General features: G+C 55.4%; 1 protein-coding gene across 1 annotated transcript; it reads right to left on the bottom strand.

Annotated features, from left to right (window-relative positions):
- Nucleotides 1-1,605: 1,605 nt before the first annotated feature.
- Nucleotides 1,606-8,238, bottom strand: LOC142485756 (LHFPL tetraspan subfamily member 3 protein-like). The gene is given in 4 exon segments (XM_075584541.1): nucleotides 1,606-1,948; nucleotides 3,835-3,975; nucleotides 3,978-4,230; nucleotides 8,099-8,238. Coding segments are annotated over 4 exon segments (648 nt in total). The 5' UTR covers nucleotides 8,108-8,238; the 3' UTR covers nucleotides 1,606-1,703.
- Between the last annotated feature and the right edge of the window lie 4,952 nt (nucleotides 8,239-13,190).

The raw sequence follows: 13,190 nt of genomic DNA, 5'->3' as shown, positions 1-13,190 counted from the left end.
GACACTGTCCAAGGTGCTGAACCTTACACCCTGAGATCTGCACTATGTATACTGAGAGATCAGCATCTCGGTGACACTGTCCAAGGTGCTGAACCTTACACCCTGAGATCTGCACTATGTATACTGAGAGATCAGCATCTCGGGGACACTGTCCAAGGTGCTGAACCTTACACCCTGAGATCTGCACTATGTATACTGAGAGATCAGCATCTCGGGGACACTGTCCAAGGTGCTGAACCTTACACCCTGAGATTCTGCACTATGTATACTGAGAGATCAGCATCTCAGTGACACTGTCCAAGGTGCTGAACCTTACACCCTGAGAGCTGCACTATGTATACTGAGATCAGCATCTCGGTGACACTGTCCAAGGTGCTGAACCTTACACCCTGAGATCTGCACTATGTATACTGAGAGATCAGCATCTCGGGGACACAGTCCAAGGTGCTGAACCTTACACCCTGAGAGCTGCACTATGTATACTGAGAGATCAGCATCTCGGTGACACTGTCCAAGGTGCTGAACCTTACACCCTGAGAGCTGCACTATGTATACTGAGAGATCAGCATCTCGGGGACACTGTCCAAGGTGCTGAACCTTACACCCTGAGATCTGCACTATGTATACTGAGAGATCAGCATCTCGGGGACACTGTCCAAGGTGCTGAACCTTACACCCTCAGATCTGCACTATGTATACTGAGAGATCAGCATCTCAGTGACACTGTCCAAGGTGCTGAACCTTACACCCTGAGATCTGCACTATGTATACTGAGAGATCAGCATCTCGGTGACACTGTCCAAGGTGCTGAACCTTACACCCTGAGAGCTGCACTATGTATACTGAGAGATCAGCATCTCGGGGACACTGTCCAAGGTGCTGAACCTTACACCCTGAGAGCTGCACTATGTATACTGAGAGATAGCGGCGTGTCCTATGGGGAGACAATGGAGAACAGAGGTGAGAGATAGATATGCATAGAACACATCTATGTGAACCTCTGTAAACCTGGCAATGCCTTTTCCATTGTCAGCGTATCAATGCAAACCTGGAAGTGTTATACCTGCAGGGCCAGTGTGTGGTAAGGGAGTGACCTCTGCCGGGCCAGCGTGTGTATATGGGGGGTGACTGACCCCTGCAGGGCCAGTGTGTGTATAGGGGGAGTGACCACCTGCACGGCCAGTGTGTGTATGAGAGAGGAGAGTGACCCCTGCAGGGCCAGTGTGTGTATGAGAGAGGAGAGTGACCCCTGCAGGGCCAGTGTGTGTATGAGAGAGGAGAGTGACCCCTGCAGGGCCAGTGTTTGTATGGTGGGGGGAGAGACCCCTGCAGGGCTAGTGTGTGTATGGGGGGGGGAGAGACCCCTGCAGGGCTAGTGTGTGTATGAGGGTGGAGAGTGACCCCTGCAGGGCCAGTGTGTGTATGGGGGGGGAGTGACCCCTGCAGGGCCAGTGTGTGTATGGTGGAGAGAATGACCCCTGCAGGGCCAGTGTGTGTATGGGGGGGAGTGACCCCTGCAGGGCTAGTGTGTATGGGGGGGGAGTGACCCCTGCAAGGCCAGTGTGTATGGGGGGGGGGGGTAGAGTTGACTGATCCCTGCAGGGCCAGTGTGTGTATGGGGGGGAGGAACCCCTGCAGGGCCTGTGTGTTTATGGGGGGGGGTGACACCTGCAGGGTCATGGCAGGGGGGGTGAGATGGATTCCTAATCACCTCTGTTGCTCGGTTTGATGTCATCGGGGTGCAGAGCGTCCTGACGTTTCCCGAGAGTGAACCCAAGTATGGACAGGACCAAAGCATCGAAGATTCCCAGTATGGCCAGTATGAAGCCCCAGTGGATAGAGCAGCCCCCCAGGTGGTATCTATCCGAGCGATACCCACACAGGGGTTGGACAGCGGGCGAATCCCACCCATCTGGGAAAAGTAGACAGGCGAGGGTCTGACAGGAGGCTGAGAGAGAGAGATAGAGGAATGGGGGCTGAGAGAGAGAGACCTCCCCCCAGCGTGACAGCTCTGATATTAGTACATACTCCTTATATACGGCAGGGTGACTCATTATATAGGGTAGTGTCACATTATCTAGGACAGGGTCACTCTTTAAATAGGGTAGAGTCACTATTTATACAGAACAGTGTCACTGATTATATAGGATCGGGTCACACATTATATAGGGCAGTGTCACACATTATATAGGAGCGGGTCACTCATTATATAGGGCAGTGTCACACATTATATAGGACCGGGTCACACAATATATAGGGTAGTGTCACTCATTATATAGGATCGGGTCACACATTATATAGGGCAGTGTAACACATTATATAGGGCAGTGTCACTCATTATATAGGGCAGTGTCACTCATTATATAGGACCAGGTCACACATTATATAGGGCAGTGTCACACATTATATAGGGCAGTGTCACACATTATATAGGGCAGTGTCACTCATTATATAGGACCAGGTCACTCATTATATAGGAGCGGGTCACTGATTATTTAGGGCAGTTTCACTCATTATATAGGACCAGGTCACACATTATATAGGGCAGTGTCACACATTATGTAGGGCAGTGTCACTCATTATATAGGATCGGGTCATACATTATATAGGGCAGTGTCACACATTATATAGGACCAGGTCACACATTATATAGGGCAGTGTCACTCATTATATAGGATCGGGTCACACATTATATAGGGCAGTGTCACACATTATATAGGACCAGGTCACACATTATATAGGGCAGTGTCACTCATTATATAGGACCGGATCACACATTATATAGGGCAGTGTCACACATTATATAGGACCAGGTCACACATTATATAGGGCAGTGTCACTCATTATATAGGACCGGGTCACACATTATATAGGGCAGTGTCACACATTATATAGAGCAGTGTCACACATTATATAGGGCAGTGTCACTCATTATATAGGGCTGTGTCACTCATTATATAGGGCAGTGTCACACATTATATAGGGCAGTGCCACTCATTATATAGGGCAGTGTCACACATTATATAGGGCAGTGTCACACATTATATAGGGCAGTGTCACACATTATATAGGGCAGTGTCACACATTATATAGGGCAGTGTCACACATTATATAGAGCAGTGTCACACATTATATAGGACAGTGTCACACATTATATAGGGCAGTGCCACTCATTATATAGGGCAGTGTCACACATTATATAGGGCAGTGTCACACATTATATAGGGCAGTGTAACACATTATATAGAGCAGTGTCACACATTATATAGGGCAGTGTCATATAGGATCGGGTCACATATTATATAGGGCAGTGTCACTCATTATATAGGATCCAGTCACACATTATATAGGGCAGTGTCACTCATTATATAGGATCGAGTCACACATTATATAGGGCAGTGTCACTCATTATATAGGATCGGGACACATATTATATAGGGCAGTGTCACTCATTATATAGGATCGGGTCACATATTATATAGGGCAGTGTCACTCATTATATAGGATCGAGTCACACATTATATAGGGCAGTGTCACACATTATATAGGGCAGCGTCACTCATTATATAGGACCGGGTCACATATTATATAGGGCAGTGTCACACATTATATAGGACCGGGTCACACAATATATAGGGCAGTGTCACTCATTATATAGGGCAGTGTCACTCATTATATAGGGCAGTGTCACTCATTATATAGAGCCATGTCACTCATTATATAGGGCAGTGTCACACATTATATAGGAGCGGGTCACACATTATATAGGAGCGGGTCACTCATATATTGCAGAGTGACCCCTTCTCCCCTCTGGGACACCCCCTCCCCAGTTACCGGCACTCAGTTGCAGCCAGGCGCATAGTTTGAAGACAGTCCCCGAGTGACAGAACCACAGGAGCGTGATGCAGAACAGACTGAGCAGGACCAACAGCAGCGCCCCCAGCATGAAACCAGCCACCGTCTGGAAAGGGGGAGAGCTTCAAAGGGGCCGGGGGAGCCCAGGCACTTCACAGACCCCCACTCAAACTCCTCACACACCTGATACAGGCCAAACTGCCCCCTGCCCTCCCCCCCCAACACCCAGGACGGCTGCAGGAGAACCACAATCTCCAGGACGCACAGGAAGAGGGTACAGCAGCCCCACAGCGCTGTCACCGCGCGGCCACTCCGGACAAAGCCCGTGTCATACAGCGAAGAGTGACCGGGAGCATCCATGGACGCAGGTGTAACCTAGAGGGAAAACAGTGAATCACAGCCTGTCCCCTACTGTCACTGCACACACTCACACACTCACACACTCACACACTCACACACTCTGTCCCCTCCTGTCACTGGTAGAGAAGAAGAAACGGGCACACGGTCTTAATCAGCAGTGAAAGGGTTTAATGTGCCAAGAAATCCAACGTTTCGGTAGTAATACTTAGCCAACACCTTGAGAAAGGCAGTAATACTGAGCCTACACCTTGAGAAAGGCAGTAATACTGAGCCTACACCTGAGAAAGGCAGTAACACTGAGCCTACACCTTGAGAAAGGCAGTAATACTGAGCCTACACCTTGAGAAAGGCAGTATTACTGAGCCTACACCTTGAGAAATGCAGTAATACTGAGCCTACACCTTGAGAAAGGCAATATTACTGAGCCTATACCTGAGAAAGGCAGTAATACTGAGCCCACACCTCAGAAAGGCAGTAATACTGAGCCTACACCTTGAGAAAGGCAGTAATACTGAGCCTACACCTTGAGAAAGGCAGTAATACTGAGCCTACACCTTGAGAGAGGCAGTAATACTGAGCCTACACCTTGAGAATGGCAGTAATACTGATCCTACACCTGAGAAAGGCAGTAATACTGCGCCTACACCTTGAGAAAGGCAGTATTACTGAGCCTACACCTTGAGAAAGGCAGTAATACTGAGCCTACACCTTGAGAAAGGCAGTAATACTGAGCCTACACCTTGAGAAAGGCAGTGATACTGAGCCTACACCTGAGAAAGGCAGTAATACTGAGCCTACACCTGAGAAAGGCAGTAATACTGAGCCTACACCTTGAGAAAGGCAGTAATACTGAGCCTACACCTTGAGAAAGGCAGTGATACTGAGCCTACACCTGAGAAAGGGAGTGATACTGAGCCTACACCTGAGAAAGGCAGTAATACTGAGCCTACACCTGAGAAAGGCAGTAATACTGAGCCTACACCTGAGAAAGGCAGTAATACTGAGCCTACACCTTGAGAAAGGCAGTAATACTGACCCTACACCTTGAGAAAGGCAGTATTACTGAGCCTACACCTGAGAAAGGCAGTAATACTGAGCCTACACCTGAGAAAGGCAGTAATACTGAGCCTACACCTTGAGAAAGGCAGTAATACTGAGCCTACACCTTGAGAAAGGCAGTAATACTGAGCCTACACCTTGAGAAAGGCAGTAATACTGAGCCTACACCTTGAGAAAGGCAGTATTACTGAGCCTACACATTGAGAAAGGCAGTATTACTGAGCCTACACCTGAGAAAGGCAGTAATGCTGAGCCTACACCTTGAGAAAGACAGTAATACTGAGCCTACACCTGAGAAAGGCAGTATTACTGCCGAAACGTTGGATTTCTTGGCACATTAAACCCTTCCACTGATGAATAAGACCGTGTGCCGGCTTCTTCTTCTCTACTGGACCCTTTTTGGGACTTCAGGAGCTACCCAGAACCAGCACACTGGCAGCGAAGTACCCCGCTATCACCTGTATATCCGAGTGTGTGCACAACCCTCTTTCCCTCTTGTCACTGCACACACACACACACCCTGTCCCCTCCTGTCCCTGCACACACTCACAGGGACACACAGCCTGTCCCCTCCTGTCACTGCACACACACAGGACACGTAGCATGTCCCCTCCAGTCACTGCACACACACACACACACACACACACACACACATCCTGTCCCCTCCTGTCACTGCACACACTCACAGGGACACACAGCCTGTCCCCTCCTGTCACTGCACACACACAGGACACGTAGCATGTCCCCTCCAGTCACTGCACACACACACACACACACATCCTGTCCCCTCCTGTCACTGCACACAGTTACAGGGACACGCAGCCTGTCCCCTCCAGTCACTGCACATACTCACACACACACACACACACACACACCCTGTCCCCTCCTGTCACTGCACACACTCACAGGGACACGCAGCCTGTCCCCTCCTGTCACCACACACACACACACACACACACACACACACACACACACACACACACACACACACACACACACACACACACACACACACACACACGACACGCAGCCTGTCCCCTGCAGTCACTGCACACACACACAGGACACGCAGCCTGTCCCCTCCAGTCACTGCACACACACAGAAGGACACACAGCCTGTCCCCTCCTGTCACTGCACACAGGGACACACAGCCTGTCCACTCCTGTCACTGCACACACAAACACACAGGGTCACACAGCCTGTTCCCTCCTGTCACTGCACACACACAGAAGGACACACAGCCTGTCCCCTCCTGTCACTGCACACACACACACACACACACACACAGGAACACGCAGCCTGTCCCCTCCTATCACTGCGCACACACAGGGACATGCAGCCTGTCCCCTCCTGTCACTGCACACACACACACACAGGAACACGCAGCCTGTCCCCTCCTGTCACTGCACACACACAGGGACACGCAGCCTGTCCCCTCCTGTCACTGCACACACACACACAGGAACACGCAGCCTGTCTCCTCCTGTCACTGCACACACAGGGACACGTAGCCTGTCCCCTCCTGTCACTGCGCACACACACACACACACACACACACACACACACACACACACACACACACACACACACACACACACACACACACACACGGACACGCAGCCTGTCCCCTCCTATCACTGCACACACAGGGACACGCAGCCTGTCCCCTCCTGTCACTGCGCACACAAAAAGGAACATGCAGCCTGTCCCCTCCTATCACTGCACACACACACAGGGTCACGCAGCCTGTCCCCTCCTGTCACTGCGCGCACACACAGGGACACGTAGCCTGTCCCCTCCTGTCACTGCGCGCGCACACACACACACACACACACACACACACACACACACACACACACACACACACACACACACACACACACACACACACACACACACACACACACACACGCAGCCTGTCCCCTCCTGTCACTGCGCACACACACAGGAACATGCAGCCTGTCCCCTCCTATCACTGCACACACACACAGGGACACGCAGCCTGTCCCCTCCTGTCACTGCGCGCACACACAGGGACACGTAGCCTGTCCCCTCCTGTCACTGCGCACACACACACACACACACACACACACACACACACACACACACACACACACACACGCAGCCTGTCCCCTCCTGTCACTGTGCACACACACAGGAACATGCAGCCTGTCCCCTCATGTCACTGCACACACACAGGAACATGCAGCCTGTCCCTGCACACACACACACACACACACACACACACACACACACACACACACACACACACACACACACACACACACACACACACACACACACACACGCAGCCTGTCCCCTCCTGTCACTGCACACACACAGGGACACGCAGCTTGTCCCCTCCTGACACTGCACACACACAGGGACCCGCAGTCTGTCCCCTCCTGTCACTGCACACACACACACAGGGACACGCAGCCTGTCCCCTCCTGTCACTGCACACACACAGGGACACGCAGCCTGTCCCCTCCAGTCACTGCACACACACACAGGGACACGCAGCCTGTCCCCTCCTGTCACTGCGCACACACTCACACACACACAGGGACACGCAGCCTGTCCCCTCCTGTCACTGCACACACACACACAGGGACACGCAGCCTGTCCCCTCCTGTCACTGCACACACACACACACACACACACACACACACACACACACACACACACACACACACACACACACACACACACACACAGAGGGACACACAGCCTGTCCCCTCCAAACTAACAAGGACAGATGACGTTTCCATTCTTGTCCTCGGTCATGCTTGGTTTTGTCTCTGGCTCCTGGAACTTACTTACATAAAGCATTGTGTGTCACACTGTCCCCTACACTGTCTGTCTCCTGCGTAACCGCTGGTCACCGGATTGATCCATCACACAGCGCAGCGTCTCCTCTGTGACAGTCACCTCTGCGTCTCCATCCATCGCCCTCACTCATATATCCCCTCCCCTGCCAGAGCATCACTTATCCCCTCCCCTGCCAGAGCATCGCTTATCCCCTCCCCTGCCAGAGCATCGCTTATCCCCTCCCCTGCCAGAGCATCGCTTAACCCCTCCCCTAGCATCACTTAACCCCTCCCCGAGCATCGCTTAACCTCTCCCCTGCCAGAGCATCGCTTATCCCCTCCCCTGCCAGAGCATCGCTTAACCCCTCCCCTGCCAGAGCATTGCTTATCCCCTCCCCTAGCATCACTTAACCCCTCCCCGAGCATCGCTTAACCCCTCCCCTGCCAGAGCATCACTTATCCCCTCCCCTGCCAGAGCATCACTTATCCCCTCCCCTGCCAGAGCATCGCTTATCCCCTCCCCTGCCAGAGCATCGCTTATCCCCTCCCCTGCCAGAGCATCGCTTAACCCCTCCCCTGCCAGAGCATCGCTTATCCCCTCCCCTGCCAGAGCATCGCTTATCCCGTCCCCTGCCAGAGCATCACTTAACCCCTCCCCTGCCAGAGCATCACTTAACCCCTCCCCTGCCAGAGCATTGCTCCTCCCCTCCCCTGCCAGAGCATCGCTCCTCCCCTCCCCTGCCAGAGTGTCGCTTATCACCTCCCCTGCCAGAGCATCACTTAACCCCTCCCCTCCTCGAGCATCGCTTAACCCCTCCCCTGCCAGAGCATCGCTCCTCCCCTCCCCTAGCATCGCTTAACCCCTCCCCTGCCAGAGCATCTCTTAACCTCTCCCCTGCCAGAGCATCGCTTAACCCCTCCCCTGCCAGAGCATCGCTTATCCCCTCCCCTGCCAGAGCATCACTTAACCCCTCCCCTGCCAGAGCATAGCTTATCCTCTCCCCTGCCAGAGCATCGCTTAACCCCTCCCCTGCCAGAGCATCGCTTAACCCCTCCCCTGCCAGAGCATCGCTTAACCCCTCCCCTGCCAGAGCATCGCTTAACCCCTCCCCTGCCAGAGCATCACTTATCCCCTCCCCTGCCAGGGCATCACTTATCCCCTCCCCTGCCAGAGCGTCACTTAACCCCTCCCCTCCCCGAGCATCACTTATCCCCTCCCCTGCCAGAGCATCACTTATCCCCTCCCCTGCCAGAGCATCACTTAACCCCTCCCCTCCCCGAGCATCGCTTAAGCCCTCCCCTGCCAGAGCATCGCTTATCCCCTCCCCTGCCAGAGCATCGCTCCTCCCCTCCCCTGCCAGAGCATCGCTTAACCCCTCCCCTGCCAGAGCATCGCTCCTCCTCTCCCCTGCCAGAGCATCGCTTAACCCCTCCCTTGCCAGAGCATCGCTTAACCCCTCCCCTGCCAGGGCATCACTTAACCCCTCCCCTGCCAGAGCATCGCTTATCCCCTCCCCTGCCAGGGCATCACTTAATCCCTCCCCTGCCAGAGCATCGCTTAACCGCTCCCCTGCCAGGGCATCACTTAACCCCTCCCCTGCCAGAGCATCGCTTATCCTCTCCCCTGCCAGAGCATCACTTAACCCCTCCCCTGCCAGAGCATCGCTTATCCCCTCCCCTGCCAGAGCATCGCTTATCCCCTCCCCTGCCAGGGCATCACTTAATCCCTCCCCTGCCAGAGCATCGCTTAACCCCTCCCCTGCCAGGGCATCACTTAACCCCTCCCCTGCCAGAGCATCGCTTATCCTCTCCCCTGCCAGAGCATCGCTTAACCCCTCCCCTGCCAGAGCATCGCTTATCCCCTCCCCTGCCAGAGCATCGCTTAACCCCTCCCCTGCCAGAGCATCGCTAATCCCCTCCCCTGCCAGAGCATCGCTTAACCCCTCCCCTGCCAGAGCATCGCTTATCCCCTCCCCTGCCAGAGCATCGCTTAACCCCTCCCCTGCCAGAGCATCGCTAATCCCCTCCCCTGCCAGAGCATCGCTTAACCCCTCCCCTGCCAGAGCATCGCTTAACCCCTCCCCTGCCAGAGCATCACTAAACCCCTCCCCTGCCAGAGCATCACTAAACCCCTCCCCTGCCAGAGCATCGCTTAACCCCTCCCCTGCCAGAGCATAGCTTAACCCCTCCCCTGCCAGAGCATCGCTTAACCCCTCCCCTGCCAGAGCATCGCTTAACCCCTCCCCTGCCACAGCGTCACTTAACCCCTCCCCTGCCAGAGCATCACTTAACCCCTCCCCTGCCAGAGCATCGCTTAACCCCTCCCCTGCCAGAGCATCGCTCCTCCCCTCCCCTAGCATCGCTTAACCCCTCCCCTGCCAGAGCATCTCTTAACCTCTCCCCTGCCAGAGCATCGCTTAACCCCTCCCCTGCCAGAGCATCGCTTATCCCCTCCCCTGCCAGAGCATCACTTAACCCCTCCCCTGCCAGAGCATAGCTTATCCTCTCCCCTGCCAGAGCATCGCTTAACCCCTCCCCTGCCAATGCATCACTTATCCCCTCCCCTGCCAGAGCATCACTTAACCCCTCCCCTCCCCGAGCATCGCTTAAGCCCTCCCCTGCCAGAGCATCGCTTAACCCCTCCCCTGCCAGAGCATCGCTTAACCCCTCCCCTGCCAGAGCATCGCTTAACCCCTCCCCTGCCAGAGCATCGCTTAACCCCTCCCCTGCCAGAGCATCGCTTAACCTCTCCCCTGCCAGGGCATCACTTAACGCCTCCCCTGCCAGAGCATCGCTTATCCCCTCCCCTGCCAGGGCATCACTTAACCCCTCCCCTGCCAGAGCATCGCTTAACCCCTCCCCTGCCAGAGCATCGCTTAACCGCTCCCCTGCCAGGGCATCACTTAACCCCTCCCCTGCCAGAGCATCGCTTATCCTCTCCCCTGCCAGAGCATCGCTTAACCCCTCCCCTGCCAGAGCATCGCTTATCCCCTCCCCTGCCAGAGCATCGCTTAACCCCTCCCCTGCCAGAGCATCGCTAATCCCCTCCCCTGCCAGAGCATCGCTAATCCCCTCCCCTGCCAGAGCATCGCTTCTCCCCTCCCCTGCCAGAGCATCGCTTATCCCCTCCCCTGCCAGAGCATCGCTCCTCCCCTCCCCTGCCAGAGCATCGCTTAACCCCTCCCCTGCCAGAGCATAGCTTAAACCCTCCCCTGCCAGAGCATCGCTTAACCCCTCCCCTGCCAGAGCATCGCTCCTCCCCTCCCCTGCCAGAGCATCGCTTAACCCCTCCCCTGCCAGAGCATTGCTCCTCCCCTCCCAGAGCATCGCTTAACCCCTCCCCTGCCAGAGCATCGCTCCTCCCCTCCCCTGCCAGAGCATCGCTTAACCCCTCCCCTGCCAGAGTATCGCTTAACCCCTCCCATGCCAGGGCATCACTAAACCCCTCCCCTGCCAGAGCATCACTAAACCCCTCCCCTGCCAGAGCATCACTAAACCCCTCCCCTGCCAGAGCATCGCTTAACCCCTCCCCTGCCAGAGCATAGCTTAAACCCTCCCCTGCCAGAGCATCGCTTAACCCCTCCCCTGCCAGAGCATCGCTCCTCCCCTCCCCTGCCAGAGCATCGCTTAACCCCTCCCCTGCCAGAGCATTGCTCCTCCCCTCCCAGAGCATCGCTTAACCCCTCCCCTGCCAGAGCATCGCTCCTCCCCTCCCCTGCCAGAGCATCGCTTAACCCCTCCCCTGCCAGAGTATCGCTTAACCCCTCCCATGCCAGGGCGTCACTTAACCCCTCCCCTGCCAGAGCATCGCTTAACCCCTCCCCTGCCAGAGCATCGCTTATCCTCTCCCCTGCCAGAGCCTTGCTTAACCCCTCCCCTGCCAGAGCACCGCTTATCCCCTCCCCTGCCAGAGCATCGCTTAACCCCTCCCCTGCCAGAGCATCGCTCCTCCCCTCCCAGAGCATCGCTTAACCCCTCCCCTGCCAGAGCATCGCTCCTCCCCTCCCCTGCCAGAGCATCGCTTAACCCCTCCCCTGCCAGAGTATCGCTTAACCCCTCCCATGCCAGGGCGTCACTTAACCCCTCCCCTGCCAGAGCATCGCTTAACCCCTCCCCTGCCAGAGCATCGCTTATCCTCTCCCCTGCCAGAGCCTTGCTTAACCCCTCCCCTGCCAGAGCACCGCTTATCCCCTCCCCTGCCAGAGCATCACTAAACCCCTCCCCTGCCAGAGTATCACTAAACCCCTCCCCTGCCAGAGCATCACTTAACCCCTCCCCTGCCAGAGCATCGCTTAACCCCTCCCCTTCCAGAGCATCGCTTAACCCCTCCCCTGCCAGAGCATCACTAAACCCCTCCCCTGCCAGAGCATCGCTTAACCCCTCCCCTGCCAGAGCATCGCTTATCCCCTCCCATAGCATCACTTATCCCCTCCCCTGCCAGAGCATCACTTATCCCCTCCCCTAGCATCGCTTAACCCCTCCCCTGCCAGAGCATCGCTTAACCCCTCCCCTGCCAGAGCATCGCCTATCCCCTCCCCTAGCATCGCTTAACCCTTCCCTTGCCAGAGCATCGCTTAACCCCTCCCCTGCCAGAGCATCACTTAACCCCTCCCCTGCCAGAGCATCACTTAACCCCTCCCCTGCCAGAGCATCGCTTATCCTCTCCCCTGCCAGAGCATCGCTTAACCCCTCCCCTGCCAGAGCATCGCTTATCCCCTCCCCTGCCAGAGCATCGCTTAACCCCTCCCCTGCCAGAGCATCGCTAATCCCCTCCCCTGCCAGAGCATCGCTTAACCCCTCCCCTGCCAGAGCATCGCTTATCCCCTCCCCTGCCAGAGCATCGCTTAACCCCTCCCCTGCCAGAGCATCGCTAATCCCCTCCCCTGCCAGAGCATCGCTTAACCCCTCCCCTGCCAGAGCATCGCTTAACCCCTCCCCTGCCAGAGCATCACTAAACCCCTCCCCTGCCAGAGCATCACTAAACCCCTCCCCTGCCAGAGCATCGCTTAACCCCTCCCCTGCCAGAGCATAGCTTAACCCCTCCCCTGCCAGAGCATCGCTTAACCCCTCCCCTGCCAGAGCATCGCTTAACCCCTCCCCTGCCA

This window comes from Ascaphus truei, unplaced genomic scaffold, assembly GCF_040206685.1.
Source record: "Ascaphus truei isolate aAscTru1 unplaced genomic scaffold, aAscTru1.hap1 HAP1_SCAFFOLD_636, whole genome shotgun sequence".
Taxonomy (NCBI): Eukaryota; Metazoa; Chordata; class Amphibia; order Anura; family Ascaphidae; genus Ascaphus; species Ascaphus truei.
Note: the sequence above shows the minus strand (reverse complement) of the source record. Positions and strands in the feature narration are given on the sequence as shown.